Here is a 20,389-nt window from a genome sequence, read left to right as displayed (position 1 = left end):
ATACTCCCTGCATGAAATTTCCAGCAGTATAAATTTTTTAAATTGCCAACAGTATTTATTGATAAAGATTAACTTTCAGGGGATTTTTTTTTTTTTTGAGGTTGCATTTTTACCATAAGAAAGAAAAGTATTTCCCTGAAGGTTCGTGGTTTTTAGATTTTTACTATAAAGTATGAAACTCAAAGGGGCTTCTGTATATTTGTCATTAAGTTTCATAAATCGTTGAGAAGTACTAGATGAGAATCACATGAAATAGAGTTCTATTTTTCTATTGTGGGTGCTTAGTTTTAAATTTTCCTTCTAATTGATGGATTCACATTATTTCTAGCTAAAATATGAAGACAAAATACATAGCAAGAGTCATTGTAATAGTAGCAGTTTTCATAATCTAATTTTTAGTTGATTTCTCCAGATCTGATTAGGTCGTCATTGCTTTTAACATAACCTACTATGGCTGAGGAGAGCTGTAGGGAGTAGAACTGCTGTGTGTTGTTTTATTGTTGTTATTCGGTTGCATTTTGTGTTATTACTGTTACCTTCATGTCTAGATTTATTTTTAGGAATCATAAGGTACTTGTGTACTTTTTGATCGTCATTTAGTTATAACTAGATAATGTAATAGGTGCATTCATCCAACCAGACGCGCTGCCGTTAGCTCCCAGCGTGCTGAGGTTTTACAGAACTCACGGAACCGCCCGCTCTGCCTCCCCGAGTCATGAGCGTTCCTCTGGGTGCCCAAGCGACACTCGCTGTGTACAGCAGAGTGATCCATGGATCTCGTGAGAAGGCCAGGTGCTGGCATTAGTTAGTTATTTTGTAACAATAATTATAGGGCAAGTTCGAATTATATATATATATTATATTATATATAATATATATAAAATATTATATATTTTATATATATATATATATTTTATCACACTCTAATTGATCACCTGGGGTTGAAAATAGCAAAAACACTAGCTTAAGTAATAAAGAACAAAGAAATGATTTCTTGATGAAGGACTCGGCATTGGAAGGCAAGCAAATTGATCTAAGAGAAAAAATAAAAACAGACGATGAAAGATTCGTGGAAATATAAAGAAAAATTTTAAAACAGAAGGACTTCCGAGAATAAGCAAGGAAGAAGAAAAAGCAACAGGAAAAACAATGGTCATAACCCAGCATTTCTGCAGAGCCTCTGCTGCGTGTCTCAGAATTCGGAAAAGGATGTTAGGTGAATCATTGTCAGCTTTCACTTCTCCCCCAGAATATTACTGTTTCACACTGGGGAAACCCGTCTATCCTCTCAGCTGGGTTGGATCACTGCAGTAACAGTCTCCAGGGCCCAGGGATGGGTGGGAAGATGCGTACAGCCGCCTGGAGCACCTTCTCTTCAGCTTCCGTTTCTCTAAACCGGAGGCCTGGCATGCTCTCATCCGGCTTTCTCTGTCCACACTAATTAATGTCAGTGCCAGCAGGAGAGGATGAAGGAGCTCTATGTAAACCGATAAAAAATGTACTCTGTGATTTCGGGCGATTGCATTAATGTATGTACTATTTTCTGTTGATGTGAAGTGATTTCTAGTTTTTCTTGCTATAGGGACAGTGAAAAGAATAGCACTATAGAAATGTGAAACCTATTTGTAATTTTAAAACTGTTGACTTACTAATATTAGAAGGGAATTACCTTAATTTGATAAAGAATAGCTCCAAAAATAAACTAAAGCAAGTGTCACATGAATATTGGAATACTGAGAATTTCTCCCTGAGATAAGAAACAAAGCCGTCCACTGTCACTGCTTCTGTTAAGCATCGAAGTGGGTGGTCCTAGCCAGTGCAATAAGGTAAGAAAACAAATAGATTCATAAGAACTGCTAAGAAAGAAAGAAAACTACCATTATTTCCAGATGCCATGAATGTGAACCTAGACAATTCAAAAGAATGTATGAAGTACTGTTATTAATAAGCAAATTTATCAAGGTCACCAGTTACAAAGGTCAGTATAAAAATCAATATAAGATCAATATGAAAATAATGTTTCTACCAACTATACACATAAAAATGGAAGGATGACCGATTACATTTATAGTAGCACCCCAAAATTCAAATAACTAATGGATAAAATGTGTGTACTGAAAACTGTAGAACATCCATGAGAGACATGTACAAGAACGTTCCTAGCACAATATGTATAATGACAAAAAATGGGAACTACTCAAATGCTCATCAACTTTAGAATGTTTAAATATACTGTGCGATGCTACGCAGCCATGAAACTAATGAACCACAACTAGTGTTCATACAGTAGGGGGGCCTCATGAACATAACTCTTGATTTCAGTTGCACAATCTACAAAACCAGGCAGCTAATCCTTGATGTTAGAAGTCAGAGTAGCAGTGACTTCTGGGGAGAAGATAATGTCTGGAGGGAGTACAGGAGGATTCTGGGGTAGCGGGGGTGGCGATTTTCTTTTTCTCAAGCTGTAGGCTGTTTACGTGAGTGTGTACAGTTTGGAAAAACTCATCTATCTGTGCACTTGTAGTATTTACAGTTTTCATATGTCTACTACACATCAATAAATTTTTTTCTAAAATGTCTAATACCAATCAAATGTGGTAGGTAAACATTTGGTCTATGCGTACCTTAGATTCAGTGAGTCAGATTTGTTGTCATTTGACACTGCCACAGAGTAGCATTGTGACCTTGTGCCCCCAGCTAGGGCATATGTGTGAACTGCTTCCTTATCTGCAAAATGAGAATAATGTCATCATTGTTTAGATATGTTGAGAATTAATGTGGCACAAAACATCATTGAGAACATGCTCATTTTCTTCTCTTCACGGGACAATGTGTATGTTCATGTATGTGTAAAAATTATATACATGTAAATATATGTACACATATCTATGATAGAAAGCAACAACTCAGTGAATTTTATATCACAGCTGATGGTTAGATTCAAAATGAACTTTCTATAAATGAAACATTAAATATACGTTTACAGTTTACATTTAGAGTCCTACGTATATATTTATGTAGTATGTTCAGATATAGAGCAGAGTTCATTGAAATTTGTTTTACAGTGAGATTGTGGACATATATTTTTTCCCCCCTAAAAGCTATTATGTATAATAAAACATATCATTAGTTACATTTAGGTTGTTATAGATAATAGGTTGGGATCTAATAATGATCTTTCTCCCTTTGCAGCTTGTCAGATTTAATCAGTAGGCAATCAGACATTGATGGAAAATGGAATTCAAAGTTATGCGCTACACTTCCATATTTGCATACATCAATTTGAAGACCCGAGCCATTTCGCCGTCCAAAATAACTGAAGTGGCTTTTATTTCCGTTCACTTAGTCACATGTTCATTTATTTCAATATTTGTCAAGAACTAATTTCGGTCACTCTAAATGAGACAGTAAATCTGTGTCAAATATATGTCAGAAAATATATATGACATGAACAATAGGGGGTGGGACGTGCGAGATGGGGCCATCATCCACAGGATGAATGGGGAAGGCTTGTCTTTTGAGATGACATTTGAGCAGAGATGGGAAGGAGAGGATGAAGAGTCATACTAGTGTGAAGAGGGCAGGCATTCTCTGCGTGACCAACGGAACATTCCAGTCTTAATTCAAAATTAAATGATAGAAAATAAAATTTTTTAAAAATATATCTTTATTTCAATGGAGGGATTTTTTCGTCATGTTTTGTTTGCTTTATTTTTGGATATTCGGAGTCAACCAAAATGGCCTTTCTTGTTGTTGAAATCAAAGCACTGATTCGGATGACTAGTTCTGACTGTCGAGGTCCTGGAATTCAGTATTTCTAGTTCTGGCTCCTCTTTTCAGAGTCCTTGCTTGCTTTTAAAGTGTATTTATGTCGTGAGTAAGACTTGGATTATTTTTCAGAAGAGTGTCGTTTTAAGTCATTGTAGAACATTCAGATGTCAGCTATTAATAATCATCAGGTTTCTTCTTTTTTTGAGAAGGCCAAAAAAATAATACTGAGTGATTAATAAATTATGTGTACTAATTACATATATTTTTAAGTTATAGTGTGAAAAAGAGACATCATTATTTAGGTTAATTTTCAGCCAGTTCAGAAGTCAGTGTTTTTAAATATTTTTCAACCTTCTAACCTTAAATAAATGATTTAAGCAACAAATTAAGTACCCTGCAACATTAGAGGGAATTTTCCTCATAATTTTGGCGTGGACAGGAACTTTAGAGTCTTCTAATCCAATTCCTTCACATCAATGGGGAAGTCCGAGGGAAGAGCGGGGAAGCTCTGCCAAATCAGGGCAGACAGCTGTGATCTGCAGACCGCAAAACCAATCCCCTTTTCCCCGTGCCCTGGTCAGCTTTAGATCACGGTGTGCCCGTGGTGGAAAGAAGAGCAGATGTCATGATTATTTTATAAATAATTTCTGAAATGCTTTATACGTATTTAGCTTAACAGCTAAGTTTTGGTCTCTCGTTGGCTTTATTTGCCTTTGTGCGCCCCATAGCAGAGCCACGACGCATCATCCACGGATGGACATCCCTGTTGTTCGTGGGTTAGAAGACCTGATAGAGCAAAGATCCCAGTAGTCTCCCAAACTGGTGTATGAACTCAGTGCAATGAAAGTAAGTGTGTGTGCATTTCGTGCTGTTGAGTAGGTTCCACTCCTGGCGACTCTGTGAATGTGTGTTGTCCACAACGTCCAGCTCAGCTCCTGTAAACTCATGCCTATGGCTTCCTGTATAAAGTCAGTCCATCTCATACCTGGTCTTCCTCTTTTCCTGCTGCCTCCTTTTTCCCCCCTAGCATTAGTATGTCTTCCAAAGAACCCTGCCTTCTCTCGATGTGCCTGAAGTAGGACAGCTTCGGTTTTGTCGTTTCCGCCTCCAGTGATGTTTCAGGCTTAATTTGCTCTAGGACCCGCTCGTTTGCTTTCCTGGTGGCCCAGAGTGTCCGTAGAGCTCTCCTCCAACACCATGTTTCAGATGAACCCAGAAGAAAACTGTCCAGCTTACCTCACTATCCAACATTCGCATCTGTGAGCAGTAGCTGGGAAAATGACAGTGTGGATGACCTTAGCCTTGGTCTCTAATGACTCATCTTTGCTCTTGATGATCTTTCCTGATTCTTCCACTGCTGCGCTTTGAGTCCCAGCCTTCTCTTGATTTCTTAGCTGCAGATGACTGAATTGAATTGATCAGTGAACCTAGGTAAGCAAGATCTTTAACAGTTGCATTGTCTTCACTGTCTTTTCTAACACCACGATTTTTGATATTTAAGTTCAGTCTTGCTTTGGCACTTCTTTCACTCAGAAGTCATTTCAAATCATTTCTACTTTCTCTCAGTAAGATGATGTCATATAAATATCTTAAGTTATTACTCTTCTACCAATTTTTACTCCTTCCTGAGTCTAGCCCAGCTTTTCATGTGATAGGTTCTGCGTACAGATAAAATGTACCCTTGTCTGACAGAAAGATTGCTCAGAAATAGAGCCCTATTTGTCCTGTGACAGAATCAGCATTCCAGATCTCTGGAGAAATGATGGCGTATTCCATAAGCGGTCCTGGAATAATTATCGCTCAGTATGGGAGAAAAAAGAAATTCAACCTCTACTTCATACTCTTCACAAGAACCAAGTCCAGGTGTTTTATATATTTAAATATAAAAAACTAAACTTCAAAACTTTTAAAAGAAATGTAGGATAATGTCATTATGACCTCCAGATAGGTAAAGATTTCTTAAATACTAATCACAAAAGAAAAGAGTGATTAGTTTGAGTACCTTAAAAAAAAAAAAAATCTGTTCATCACAAGACACCAATTGGGACAGGAAAAGACAAGGCTTTTGAGGAATTAATACATTACTTAAAATAGCAATACATTCATTATTTTTGGCCAGATATGGAAAGCCCAAAGTGCGTTGGACAACTGAAAAGTTCCTTTTTAACTACTTTATGTAGAAGTGAAAACTTAAACTCCCACCAGTGAATTGTACGTACCCAGGCTACAAGCCCATCACATATTTTATGTCGGTCAATAAAAACTTGCCCCAGGTGTCCTATCCTCAGCACCTTAGAAAAAAGCTGCCACTTTGCCAGGGAATATTAGGATTCCATTGTGGTGCCTCAGAGGTTTTGCAAATATTTGCTTCAGACTTTTCTGTTCGGTGTAGTCAACTCTTGACTGCCCAGGACATGGTAAGTGGAAGGCGGAGGGCTGGGAGGAGGCATCTAAGGGGAGATCGATCACAAGCAAGCCACCATCCTCTGCGTTCTAACCGAGCACGTGTTGGGGTTCTTCATGATATTTCCTAGCAGAAGTTCTCAATAAAAATAACCTTGAAGCCAATGTTCTGTCGTCCTTTACCCGTAAGAATGGAGTTCCTAGCTCAGTAAAAGTATTGGCAAGAGAGTGACGGAATGAACAAGCGAAGCGGGCCAGGAAGCTGATATTTAAATTGTCACCAAACGTGGTAAGACAGAAAGTAATACAGATGCATGAGATTCAGGCCGACTTTTGCTGTCCCAGACTTCCCATTTCGGCTTTTGGTCTCTATAGATTTGTCTTTTCTGGACGTTTCATATAAATGAGAATCCTAAAAATAGTCTGCATCTGGTGAAAGTCTTTACAAGTATAGTATGTGGTATTGTCTCTCAAAGAAGAAACTCATGTCCGTCTGTTTTCTGTTTCATTGATATTTGCTTTTCTCTATTTCTATTTGCTTTGAGCTTAATTGGTGGGTCCCCCACCCCCTAGATTCTTAAGGTGGGAATTTATAGAATTGATTTTAAAGCTTTATTCTTCTCCAGCATTTACAGCTACAGATCTCTCTCTAAACACTGTCATATTTTCATTATCATTCATTTTGACATATTTTCTAATTTCCCCTGTGATTTCTTCTTTAACCCATGGGTGATTTTAGAAGTATAATATTTAATTTTCATACATTTAAGGATTTTCTAGATACTTTATTGTTATTGCTTTCTAACCTATTTCCGATCATGTTGGAAAAAATATCTTCTGTAAGATTTCAGGTTTTTTTTTTTTTTTGAAATTTATCAAAGTTTATTTATTGTTTTGGCCTGGCACGTACTCTTCCTTGAAGGTTTCATGGGTACTGGTAAAGAGTGTATATTCTGCAGTTGTTGGATATAGTAGTCTGGAAAACTCGTTAACCTCAAGGTGATTTGGAGTGCTGTTCAGATTTTCTTTAGCCGATTTCCTATATATTGATTTTTTTCAGTGTTTGTATCACTGAGAGAGGTGTTTAGAATCTCTAGTTATGACTGGATTTGCCTCTTTTTCTTTACCTGTATCAGTGTTTGCTTTACGTATTTCAAAACTCTTATTAAATGCTCTCACATTTATGATTATTCCTTCCTGACAAATTGACCCTTATATCAATATGGAATGTTCCTTTTTATCTCTGGTATAATATATTTGCTTTTCAGAAGTTTGTCTGTTCATGTGCCTAGATATGGTCTTATTTATCGTTTCTCTGCTCGGAGTTAGCCGAGCTCCTTGAATTTGTAAGTATGTGTTTTGCTTTGTTTTATCAAATTTGGCAAACTATGAGCTGTTTTTTCCCCCCAATATTTTATCCCTATTCTCTTTTCTTGGAACCACAATCATATATAATATGTATAATATATAACCTATAATATAAATAAATGTATACATGTATATATTTATCACACTCGTATGTGTATTTTATGTATTAATCTATTTGGTATGGTATCTACTTTTTAAAAATTTCGTTTTTTCTTCCCTTCATATTAGATCATATCTCATAGTTTTCTTACCTTCTTTCTTTCTTTCTTTCTTTCTTTTTTTTTCTTTTTTTTCTTTCTTTTTTTTTTTGGTTACCATCTTTAGTCTGCTGTTGATCCCAGCCAGTGAATGTTTTATTTCAGGGAATGTTCTTTTTAGTTTTAGAATTTCCATTTGGTTTATAGTTTTTATTTTTTAAAGAGTTCTGATCTGTTAATTCATTATGACCATATTTTTAAATGTCTTTCAACATATTTTTATGAGCTGCTTTAAAAACCTGGGTCATTTTGGTATCGCTATTAAATGTATTTTTTTCTTGGTTATGGGTTACATTTCCTGATTCTTTGCATATGTAATGCTTTTTTTTATGGCATGATGGCAGTTCTGGGGGCTATATTGTGAATCTTAATTTTGTTGTCTTCCTTTAGGGAATGTTGAGTTCTTTTCTGGCTGCTGTTTAATTTACTGGTGGTTCAGCTTGATTCTTATTAAGTCCTGTTTCTATTTTTTGTTACCATGAGTCTGTTAATGAGGTGTGGCTTTTCTGATGTCTCAGTTGAATATTCAGAGTATTTAGCAAGATTTCTTCTCTCTGGATTATCAGAGCTGCTTGTCTCCTAGCTCTGTGCAGTTTTCAGACTCTCCATTCAACTGATAGCTTTTGGGGGGTGCTGCCGTCTTTCACACCTCCTGGACTCTCACCCAGTGAACATCATAGTACTAAACCAAAGACTTTGGGGTACCGCCATGCAGCTTTCGGAAGCTCCTTTTCTGAGCAGCTCTACTCCAGTAATCTACCTGGTAGACTCCAGCTGCCTCAGCAAACTGTGTCTCCAGTGTGCTGGTCCTCGGCAGCAATGTTTGCTTGGGCCCGACCACCCTGTACCTTAGTCTGGAAAGTTCCTCCAGGCAGAACACCGGGCTGATTAGAGGGCCCTTTCTTGCATCTTCCCTCCCTCAGGAATCAGAGTCCTGTACTGTTTGTCGTCTAACATTTGAAAGGCATTTGTGTCATGTATTTTGTCTGGGTTTACTATACATGGTCGAAGGACTAGGTTGGTGCCCGTTATAGCATTGTGACTGGATGTCTGTCAGGGTCCTCTCTCTGTTTTTATTCTGAAGTTTACCTATTATGAGCATCTCTTCATTTATTCAGTAGCCATTCGTATTTCCTTCTCTTTGACGTATATATCTGTTCATTTCCTTTGACTACTTTTGAGCATTTTCTTATTGCTTTGTCAGTTTTCTTTACTAGTATGTGGAAATTGATCCCAGTAATATATTATGTGACTATTTCCCACTTGGTCGTTTGACTTCTAATTTTAATAATGTTCTCTTTGACTACAGAAATTACAAGCTTTTAATTAAGTATTATTTATAAATCTTTTATGGCTTCTGAGTTTTGTGTTGTATTAGGAATGCTTTCTTAACTCTGAATTTCAAAATTCATAAAATATATTGTATTTTATGAAATCACTTAAGTCATTACTCCCCCTGGAATTCATTTGGTTTTAACGCGGGAGAGTAAGGTTTATTATTTTATGACTATGCAGTAGTACCAATACTGTCAAGTGAATATTCCATCTTTTCTGCATTGCTCTGAAGTGCCATAGTATTAAATTTCTTTATATTTTTCTATAGATTTCAGGCTTCATTTTTTTCCCTTTGATTTTATTTACTTAATGCCAGCGCCAAACTTTTAATTTTTGTGGTACTGTTATATACTTAAACATTTGATTGGAATAGTTCCCATTCTTAGTTATTTTAACTTTTTAAGGAATTTTCTTGTTATTTTACTTTTTGATCTTTTCCACAGTAACTTTGAAATTAGCTTGTCTAATTTAAAAAAAAAACCACATTGACTACTTGTTTTTATTATGATTACTTTGAATTTATAGGTTAATTTAGGAAGTGTAAACATTTGTGATTTTGAGCTTTTTCTATCAAAAAAATAGTAATTTTTTGTGTGATTTTCTGTTTGATTCTGTGTCTCTTGATAATGTTTCAAGTGTTTGTTCACGTAGACTTTGCAGAGTTCTTATTGTATTTATTCTTAGATATCACATCTTTTATGGCACTGAATGTTTTTCTTTTTGTAACAAATTTTAATCTGTAATATTTATAACCTTCACCTAAATAGTTTCCTCTCTCTACTTTTCTCACTATCATTCACACCAACATTTATCGAGCATGGTGAGTGTCAGCCACTGAGATGAGCTGTGGGCGGAATGATGCACAAGATGTAGCGTGTACCAGTAGTCTTATAGTCGCTTATCTAAATCAATTTACTTATTTATTCATTCAGAAGTATTTACTGAATGCCTTCTATATTTCGAACACCTTCTATATTCCAAACACCATAATAGACATTGTAGAGCTCACTCAAAGCACCCCATTCGATTTAAATTTATGTATTCAACATTTTTAAAATGTGTTTTTCATTCCCTTATAGTTCCTTTCTTTGACGAGCCTGCAGTCAGTTGGGGAGAAACATTTTCTGTGAAAGGATAAGTAGCAATACAAGCTGATATTGCAGAATCGGACGGCATAAACAGAAGCTGTTAGAGGAGAAGTGAAGTGGAGGCTGCAGGAAGATGAGGAAGAGAGGCCACCATGGCTGGAAAGAGCAGTGGGGACGGAACACAGAGTCAGGTGTGAGGGACGAGGGTGCAGGGGCCCGAGCGTGCGCCTCCGTGCTGGAGGCATGGTCTCTCGGCAAGCTCGGCTGGGGCCAGAGTGTGGAGGGCCTCGAATGCCTGGCTGGACTCCGGCTCAGTCAGGCAAGTGACGGCATGGTGCCCAGGTTCTCTTAGCAGTGGAGGGACATTGTGTCAGTGATGCCGAGCCAGATGAGGCCGCCTTACTTCTGGGCTAGAGATTGGAGGCAGAGACCTGACAGGAGGCTGAAACAGTAATTTTAGCTACGTGGTGATGCAAGTCAAAACTGGAACAGGAAAGGAACTGGTGTAGCATAGAGACACGGCACAGCCGGGACTGGGTGACAGGCAGAGAACCTAGTGGGGCCGTGGGGAAGAAGCCAGTGTTGAAAAGAGATGAAGCGCTTGTAGTAAAGTACCTTCAGAAAATTCTCCTGCTGAGTTTAATAGCAGAAAAAATAGAAAGGAAACAGTTGTTTACATTGTCAAAGAAAGAGAGAGAGGATGGTACTTTTCAGAGGGCAGCAAAGCCAATCGAAGGTTTCCTTTGAGAAACTGGTTTAGTTGAAAAATACAGGTGAAAAGGAGGGATGAAGGAAAATTGCATGAAAATGAGTAACTCAGATGAGGCAGGAGGTTTGGAGAAGGCAGAAGGAACTGGGATGGAACTTAAGTCTGAGCGGCGGGTCCTGGAAAGGAGTACGACTGCTCTTGCCGAGACCTCCAGGAAGGAAGACTAGAGTGTGGCATTTTCTCAGCTCCATTATCCGTGTCCTTGATTGTCACGTTATGCCCCTGTGCCAAGTAGACAGGCAAAGCCAGCACTCACAAGCTGCCAAGTAGTATTTCTTTTCTCGGTATCAAGCTTTCTCATCGCTGAGACACTCGAAACTTTCTTCAAGGTGGAAAGAACCTCACAGAAGTGTCAGAATAGAGTAAGAGTTTCACTTGGTGTTACAGAGACTCAAACCGGACCCTGAGCGGAGGTCTTTTCTGCACTTCTAGCAAATTTATAAGTTTCAGACTAAAATAAAAAAGAATACTTAGAGCACTGTCAATCATTTTTCTTTTTAATGTTTTTACAAGATGTAAAATATGCTTTTCTGATTATAAAAGCAAGATATATTCACTTTTAAAAATGAATTCATTCGCGTATGAAGTTAAAAGCGAACTCAACCCCCAAGGATGACCTGGGGTGTCTGCGTGTGCAGAGCTCACCAAACAGAAGTAGGAGGCAAGGAAGGGTCTGGGTCTGGGTCTGGAGTGGGCTCGCCCGGGTTCACACCTTGTTCCAGCTCTCTGCATGGCCCCCACTTTCTCATCTGCATGGTAATGGAACTCATAACCAGGTGGCCGTGGAGGATTAGATGAGATAATATGTACAGAGATAATGTATGTAAAACAGCTTGAAAACTAGGAAGCGTTCAATTAAAAAAATTACTCCTAAATGCCTATAACATATATGCTATTATTCCCTATGTATTGTTTTTTTAACTTGGTTTTCCAAATTATATGCCATGGACATATTTCTACGTCAGTACCTGTAGTTCTGAATCCTTTTCAAGGTTTTTAAATATTTGTTTTCTCTCTCAAGTAGGTTTTTAAAGAAGCCTATTAACTCTCAAAGTAGTTTATTGTTATAATTGCCTTGGTTAGAATATCCAACAGAATTTTTCATGAAAATTATGAGTGTGGGCATCCTTTTCTTGTTCCTGACTTTCATGGATAAGCCTCTCCTGTCGAGAGGCTGCAGATATGAATGGACAATGGCCAGATCATATGTGAAACAGAACTTGGACTCACAAGCAGTCCAGGTTGCTAACCCACCACCTCCATAGCAATCAGTGCAAATTGATCAGGACTTGGTCAGTAACTGCCAGCTTCCCTAATTTTTGCCCCTGCTTCCAACTCAGGACTAAACAACTCAGAAAAACGAATACACACCCCTAACCAGTAACACGAGATGCCCTGCTTCCAGTTAACCCGCCTCCAGCTCCCCTGTGTTACCAACTCCAGTGAGTGCACACCCAAAGCCTTCCTGTCTTTACTACAAAGCTTTCCCATTCCCCTGCCTGCCTCGGAGTCTGCCAAAGGCAGATGATGCTGGCTGCCTCCCTTGCTATATAGCAAGCTTTGCATAGCCTCTGCTTGTTCTCATTTGGGTGAGTTTTGTTTATTTCCACATAGTTTGGTATAATTTGCATTAATGGGCTTTCTAATGATTAATAAGCATTGAATTTCTCGAATGGATCCTCCTTTGGTCTTGTTGTAATGTCAGTTACTAAACATATGCATCTTGAGCACCTGCTGCGGACTATGGCTCAGGTGAGAGAATAACCCAAATTGATGCGTTTCTGCTCTCATGGAATTTATGGTCTAGTAGGGAAGCCAGACATTCATTAGCGGAGCACGTACTCTTGATGGTGGGTGAAGGAGAGCTCCAGGAACCTGAGGAGGAGTGGGCAGGGAGGAAACCAGGAGGAGTGGGGCATCCTGTGAGCCAGGGGAAGCAATGTCGCCGCAAGGGCAAATGTGTGAGGAACCCTGAGGAAGTCAAGTGCAAGGAGGTGAGGAATGAGTATTCCGCTGTTCTGTTTTAACCGTGTTTCCTCATTTATTTTCCTCTCTGGTTACTTCTGCCAGCTTCATCTTTTATGTCCATATTTAAGTGAGCATTTACCAGTCCCTTTACACTCGATTTCCAATGTGACTTAAGTTTTTTTTTTCCCAGAAATTGATATTTAAAAGCTGCAAATCGAACTCTTCCTAATATTTATTTTATCCACCAGAAAACTGAAAATGAAATGTATTCCCTGCTGATTGTTGTCATTTGCTTGACAGCATTGGTGTTGAATAGCTAATATTGCTCTCCATCTCCTGCAATGTCAGCTAGAATGGGCTCGCTCTGTGACTGGCACCTGTTAATTAACTAATGCGGAGAGATGTCACTGAAGTAGAAGATTGTCAAGGGATAATAGACCTGCTGTGTGCAAGTGCTAAAATAACTTTTGCAAAATAAGATCTTAATGAAGCAGATTTATTTTCGAGGCAGACTGCCTCGGTGCCGTAGCAATTTTCTATCCTTTCTTTTTATTTCCTTATTTTTTATCCCTTTATTAGTGGGAGAGATTCAACTTGGTATGTGAAGCCCTGTCCCTTACCTTTCTTATCCTTATCTGTTCCTTATTACATCTTTATAAACAAACATTTTTTTTTTTTTTTGCATTTTCATGTTGCAATCAATAGTCTTATTTTCCTTTTTCCCTCCATCCATTTTCAGTCACTTCAATTCAAAAAAGCAATCTTGCATAGTGGGTAATATCATAGACCATGGAGCCGGATGACCTTGGCAAAGTGACCTAACGTTTCTGAGCCTCAGTTTTAGCATCTATGAAATAGAGTTGTATATGGGATTTTGTTTAGATAGCTGTTAAAGCATTTAGAATAATCACATGGTAAGAGCCATATTGTTTTTTTTTTCTTTTCTTGCTATCATTATTGTTTCTCTGCACTGGCTTATTTTAATATCTAATTTTTAACTTTAGAGTCACAGTTACTACCATGCATCTTTATTAAAAGTATATGGAGATAATTTTCCGAGCAGAGTTTTAATAGATTTAGAGGAAATTACCATTCATTTGCCACATTCTGACGTATGCCAGAGCTAAAAGAACCTCAAGTATCATCACACGTGCTCCTTCTTCATTTTCTAAGGAGGAAGTCAAGGCCCCATAAAATGGGGTGAGTTGGCCACAGCCACTCCGTTAGGTTCCGGTGGCGTGGAGACCGGGATGCGCATCCTCAGGCTCCCAGTCTGTTGAGTTTTCTCTGCGATAATTTGAATGATAGAGTTTCCCTCTGTATTTTATGCCAAACAGAAATGAGCCAATTCGTAAACATTTCCCACAAAACAATGTAGGGAATATAGTGTCTTCAATATTATCAGACTGGGTTCTCCGAGTTCTTGGTCCATCAGTTGATAAACTCAGAAGTACGTCTCATCAGTAGGAAGGGCTGAGGACTTCTTGGTAAAGATGGCAGACTAAGCCAAGAGAGTTGCTTTTGCTTTCTCCTTGTATTAGTTTCTTGTTGTCACAAAGCCACAAGTTTAGGGGCTCAAAACAACACAAAACTGTACCCTCTTACAGTTCTGGAGGTCGAAGCCTACAGTTAAGATGCTGGCGGGGCTTCATTCTTTCTGGAGGCTTCCATGTCCTTGCCTTGAAAACCCAAGCTGAAAAGCTTCTGGAGACGACCTGCACTCTTTGACTTGTGGCCCCTTCCTTTTGTCACTTCAAGCTCTCACTTTTGTCATCTCCCCCTTTGATCTCCTCCTGACATATGCCAGAGCTAAAAGAACCTCAGGTATCGTCACACATGCTTCTCCTTCATTTTCTAAGGAGGAAGTTAAGGCTCCATAAAATGGGGTGAGTTGGCCACGGCCGCTCTGTTAGGTTCTTACAAGAACCCTCGTGATTACATTTGGTCCACTTAGATAACCAAGTATAATCTCCCATCTCAAGAACCTTCTTCACACTTGCAAAGTCCCTCTTTCCTTGTGAGGCAATATTCACAGTTTCCAGGGATTGGGTTGCGGACATCTTTGGGAGCCGGGCATTATTTAGCCTATGACACTCCCCAGATGCCATTAAAACAAGAGTCAAGTCTTCTAAATTTTTAACACTATGGAAGATGAAAAGTTGCCAAGGAAAGGATAAATGATCATGGTTTTCTACATGATTTAGTTGGAAATAGTGTTTATACGGTCAGCAGTGTAATCACTGAATATATCGGTCTGATCAAGACATAACCGCAGTGGGGGGACGAGGGGTGGGAATTGTGTGTGTCTGAGGCGGAGGGTGGGGCAAGGGCCGCGTCGTCCTTGTTGCACGGTAGGAAGGTGACGGATAATGCCTGAACTCGAATACAAGGGTGTCGTTTAGAGAAATGGAGTAAATAGTAAAATAATCAAGTAAAAGAAGTGAAACTAGTTGTCTCTGGGGAGAGGTAGGTGACTTGAGTGGGACTGTGGTAAGACTTCTGACTCTGATATAAAAAAATAAATACAGCTCAGAAGAAAGGGAGCAAGGTAGGGTGCAGGGAATGGATAATTCATGGAGTCAAGGAAAGACGTTTTTGAAGATCACTACATAACTCGCAATTTAATAACTGGGCAACTGCTGCTTTATCCCATTGAAAAGGGACTTAAGGGCAAGAACTCCCAGTCCATTGCGTTGGTTTACACTGTTACCTGCATGTATCAGAAACCTAACTCGAACCAGCCACTCGAAAAGGAGAAAGTCTACAGGTGAGAAGATGTCTGATGGAAGGAATTCAAAGCAGGAATCATTCACAAGCCCCAGAAACAGCTGAAACCAGGAGCCCAATGACCCCCGCAGGCCCCCTCCCCCATGCTTCTCTTCTCCTCCCATGTTCCCCTTTTCATTCCTGCTGTAGCCCAGCATCCTTGCTCCTTGAGATGCTGCATTACCACAGCCACTCCCTGGGTTCAAAGGTTAAAGCATGGTCCTCAGAGATGCCACTCTTTCTTTCCCAGCCTTGTTTCTGGAACTCCAAGAGAAAGAAACAGTTGACTGTGGCTGGGGACACAGTCACTTCTTTGTGCAGAGTGGCCGATGCACCGGAACCAGGAGGCACCTGAGCTTCGGCTTCTTGAGAACGCCTTGTGATTGTTGACTGTATCATGGAATTTTCTTTTAAAAACAGGCCATTGTGCAGTTACTTAAAAGGACAAGTTAGCACGCTACAATGTGGTAAGATGTCTCTAACATACTCTCCAGTGAAAAACGCAAGCTGTAGGATATAATCCATGAAAATACGTACCCGTGTCTTCACATGTATTTCATAGGCCTGGGAAGACTCTACAGCGCCCTGATGTATGATGAGTTTTGAGGAAATGGACTGTCAGTGAACTTTTTATTGTCTGTGGCATACATTTGACATACAAATACATTTATTTGTATTTGAATTTTAAAAGTATAAGGAAACAAATGTGAGCTCATCTATAATGAGGACACATTGCATTTATAATAAGAAAACAATGGCCCGTAGGATGAAACCTGTTACGCCAGCACCTCCGCCTCCATTCCCTCGGTAAATCCCTGCCGCTGTCTGGGGTTTCCCCAGCCCTCAGTTTTTGGCTCCGTGCCTGAGTCTTGCCTGTCCTTTGGGAACTTCTCCACTCTCTCTGATCATCTCCCACCTCTCACTTTCCAGTCTCAAGCGCTACCCAGTTTGTAGGCCTTAATCTCCAACCGCCCTTGGGCGTTGGCTTTGGAAGTTATCTCAGTCTTGAAAGCTAACGTACAGTTCCTAAAATAGCCCCTCATTTCTGCCAGCAGTGGCACAGTTCTCCTATTCCCTAGTGATGCGTTTCGGCCCCACCCCACCGTTGCCATAGCGTAACAAATCACACTTACTAGGGCTGTGTCTGCCCTCTCTTGGTCAGGACACCAGCACAGTGGCCTCCTCATTAGCCTTCTGTCCTCGGTTCTCCACCGGTTGCTCCAAGGGGCTCCATGATAAACAGTGCTCACAGGTAGATGCCGTTTGATGGGAACTTGATAACGGGTGAATTAGGCTAATGATCCCTGAACCCAGGTATCAATTTTGACATCATTAAGTGTGGAACAGCTAGATGATATGTCCTCCCGGATATAGGGCAGCAGGAAACAAATTCCCAGCCCCAAGTATCGTTGCCAAAACAAGTGAACCCAGGAGTTAAGTTGATTCTCTAGGTCTGATTACCAGTTTACAGGAAATACAGGGATAGAGGACTACAACACCTCAGGAAAATATTCTGGTTTCTTCAACAAATAAATGACGTGAAGGATCGCGGGTGGAGAAGGGCCTGTTAGAGGATGAGGAGATGTAAGGTCTGCAACCAAATGGAATGTGTTGATCTGGTTTGTGTCCCAATTTAAATAAACTAAGTATAATGAAAGGCAGTGTTGAGTTTTGAGTTTAGGCTGTGTATTGAGTATATTTGTTTATTTATTTTATTAAGTGGCAATGGCATAGTGCTTATATTAAAAAAGTCTATGCGTTCGACTGTACAGTAGGATTTGCAGGAGAAATAAGATGACGTCTGGTATTTAATAAAAATGTAGATGGGGATAGATTAAATAGGATTAGCAAAATGTTGATAATTATTGAAGAGGATAATAGGGATTCATATTATAGAACTGTCTCATGACTTTGTTTTCATAATAAAGAGTTTGACCCTGAAGTGAAAGTTACGGCTGCGAAGATAGGCTACTCGAAATCGTATTAACAGGCTTCGCTGGCGTCATCACTGTTGTGAGGAAGTATTTTACGTCATACTTCATTTCTAATCTTGTACGCGCACCTCCCCTGGCGGCTGGTGAAGTCCGTGTGCCACGTCAGAGTGCGGCCTTGCCTGCCTGTCTTTTCACCGAGCGGGCTGGGCGGAGTGCCCTCCCAACCTGATTGTGCTCCTTGTTCGCGCTCCTTCCCTGAAGACCGGACACAGACCGGGAACAATACCGCAGCTCACCGGCTGTTCAGTTAGACTCAAGCAGCATGTAGGAGGGCACCCACGGGCTCCCCTGTATCTCCTGCAGAGCCACTTGTCATGCGGCTGGACTTCACCAGTACTCACCCTCCTGCATCTTCGACCATCTGCGTGCTGTGTCACAAAGTAACCGTGAAACCCCACAGGAGAACATCTTCTCTCCCTGATACGATGTTTTAAAGCCCCCCTGCCCCGTCTGCAGCTCATGAAAGCCAAGTGCTGCTTCACAGCACGCACGTGAGCGACGCATTCTGACTCAGGAGCGTGCCTGCTGGTGTAACGCACGTGTCCTAGTTGATGTGTCATTGAGGAGATGCGCTGTCAAACCTCGTTGTTTGATAAAGAAACGTGGCCTGTAATTCATTCTACTTTCCCTTCCAGTGTATTTATCTTCAGCTTTGTGACTTGCACCAGTTTTTGCCACAAGGAGTACAATTTTGAATGATGCCTCTGTAATTTTGGTTTCTTTCTGTTTTTACTGACAAAATTAAATACTTTTGTAGTCTAAGAATTACTTGGTACTTGTCTAGGAAAACTAGGTTTACTGGAAATGACAATGTGCATTGTTTGGTAGAAGTACCAGAGCTTGGACGGCTGTGGCTGGTAGAATTTCCATCCCCTTGATCATCTGAGAAAGAGGAACAAATTTATTGCACATTCAGTAAAATCCAGCTTACGCTACATTTTAGACTTCCTTACCATACTGTTGTTTTTTTTTTTTTGACCTATCTGCTTGCATAAAATATTTTTATTTGAAAATTCACTTTTTTTGAACATTCAGGCAATCTAACATTAAAAGTTCAATGTACCATTTAACTTTTTATATTTCATGTTGTATTTTCACCACACTTACATCTGAATCAAGTTTCCTGATACAAAGTTTAATGCTATAAAATAGTAACAATAAAAGTACCAACTTAAAAATAATAATGCCTCCCCAATGCGAAGATGTATTAGTTGTGACGGATTACGTCAAACTAAAAATTGATGCAGAACAGCCACACTGTTCATGACAGTTTTCAGAGACAAAAATGATAGAATTGAGCTATATCTAAATTTCAAATTTCTTAAAATTATAATTAATCTTACATTTCACATGTTTTGGATTGATAAGAAGAAACACTTCATTGCTTTAACCTCTTGAGGAGACCCAGTTACCTGTAGGCCCCGTGAGAGGTCCCTGGGTTCGCCCGTGGTCCGTACCACAAAGAACCGGGCCTGCAAATGGAGAACTTGGTGATGGTCCGTCCACGTACAACATGTTTTCTTTCAGCCTCAGGGAGTCCTCTGTCCCAGCGAAGCCTGTCCATGTAGCATCGTGTTCCTCAACGTGTAGTTTGGGGAACCCTTGCATCAAAGTCACCCGGGGAGCTTGTTTACCTCGTGTACTCCGAGGCCCCATCCCAAGCTCCTGAGCAAACTCTGGGAGCGAGGCCTGGAAACCCGCGTTAGAAAAAAACTTGCCCACGTGTGTGGGACGCAGGACGGCTGGAGGACTGCTCAGAGGTCATGCATCGTACAGTGCAAACGCCTGTACGTGTGAGTTTGACCATTTATGATAAACACTGTGCCCTTGTCCTCTTACCCTCAGGACTGGTCCGTCACGTCTGTAACCTGTTCACCGAGACTGTCACGCTGTGCTTGGACGCGGACAATAGAAACAGCAATGAGACGGCGGCCGCGCTGCTGTGTTCCCTGCTGGACATTTTGCACGGCATGCTGACCTACACGTCCAGCGTCGTCCGGCTGGCGCTGCAGGTAGACGGCCTCTTCTCCCACACCTTCCGCAGCCCCGTGCCACGTCGCACTCCCCTTCCGTGCTCTCCTTTCTAATCGACTTCTAATGTGTGTTCATTTTTGAAAAAGAGCTTGTGATTCTGTAGGGAGAGCCTACCAAAGAAGCCATCTTTGGGTGACCTGTGCGCAGAGCAGATATTTGATCGCCGGGTTTGAAAGGGAAGCAGGGGAGGCCTCCGCAAAGACTTAGCGAGCGCTAAGCGGGGTACGGCGCCTGGCCGAAGGATCGTCTTGCCTGCCTGACGAGCACCCTCGGGTTGGCCAGGCAGGGCGGTCTCTCCTGTGAGACGCGGGGCTGCAGCCCACCCCGACAGGATGCGTTAGCTGGCCAGGAGCAGTGGGCTGAGGTCTTAGGTGCACACACGCACACACACATTCATATACGTTTGTATCCACACACACACACACACATGCACACATGTACATACGCGACACGTGAACTCTTGCACGTGCTTCCCTTATGACCAATACTGTGGATCATAAGATGATGTTGAGCACTAGATGTGTATTCAGTGGCTGTGGGAAAGTCAATTTGCCCCAGACCAGACCTGGATTCACTAAGCATCATGTTCTAAGGAGGGGAGGGGATGTGGGTTTATTAAGTACTTTCTGTGTCGGG

At 40.5% G+C, this 20,389-nt stretch overlaps 1 protein-coding gene across 8 annotated transcripts in view; it reads left to right on the top strand.

Annotated features, from left to right (window-relative positions):
- ULK4 (unc-51 like kinase 4) overlaps positions 1–20,389 on the top strand; it is a 364,809-nt gene that overhangs the window by 225,023 nt on the left and 119,397 nt on the right. For all 8 annotated transcript variants that reach the window (XR_004950599.1, XM_016163283.2, XM_036219850.1 and 5 more), the window contains exon 33: positions 19,565–19,731. Coding sequence is in view for 7 of the 8 variants with exons in the window: in XM_016163283.2 (XP_016018769.2) it covers positions 19,565–19,731 (167 nt within the window). In the remaining variant the exon portion in view is untranslated. The remainder of the gene's footprint in view (positions 1–19,564; positions 19,732–20,389) is intronic.

Source organism: Rousettus aegyptiacus, unplaced genomic scaffold (genome assembly GCF_014176215.1).
Source record: "Rousettus aegyptiacus isolate mRouAeg1 unplaced genomic scaffold, mRouAeg1.p scaffold_m13_p_4, whole genome shotgun sequence".
Lineage (NCBI taxonomy): Eukaryota > Metazoa > Chordata > Mammalia > Chiroptera > Pteropodidae > Rousettus > Rousettus aegyptiacus.
Note: the sequence above shows the minus strand (reverse complement) of the source record. Positions and strands in the feature narration are given on the sequence as shown.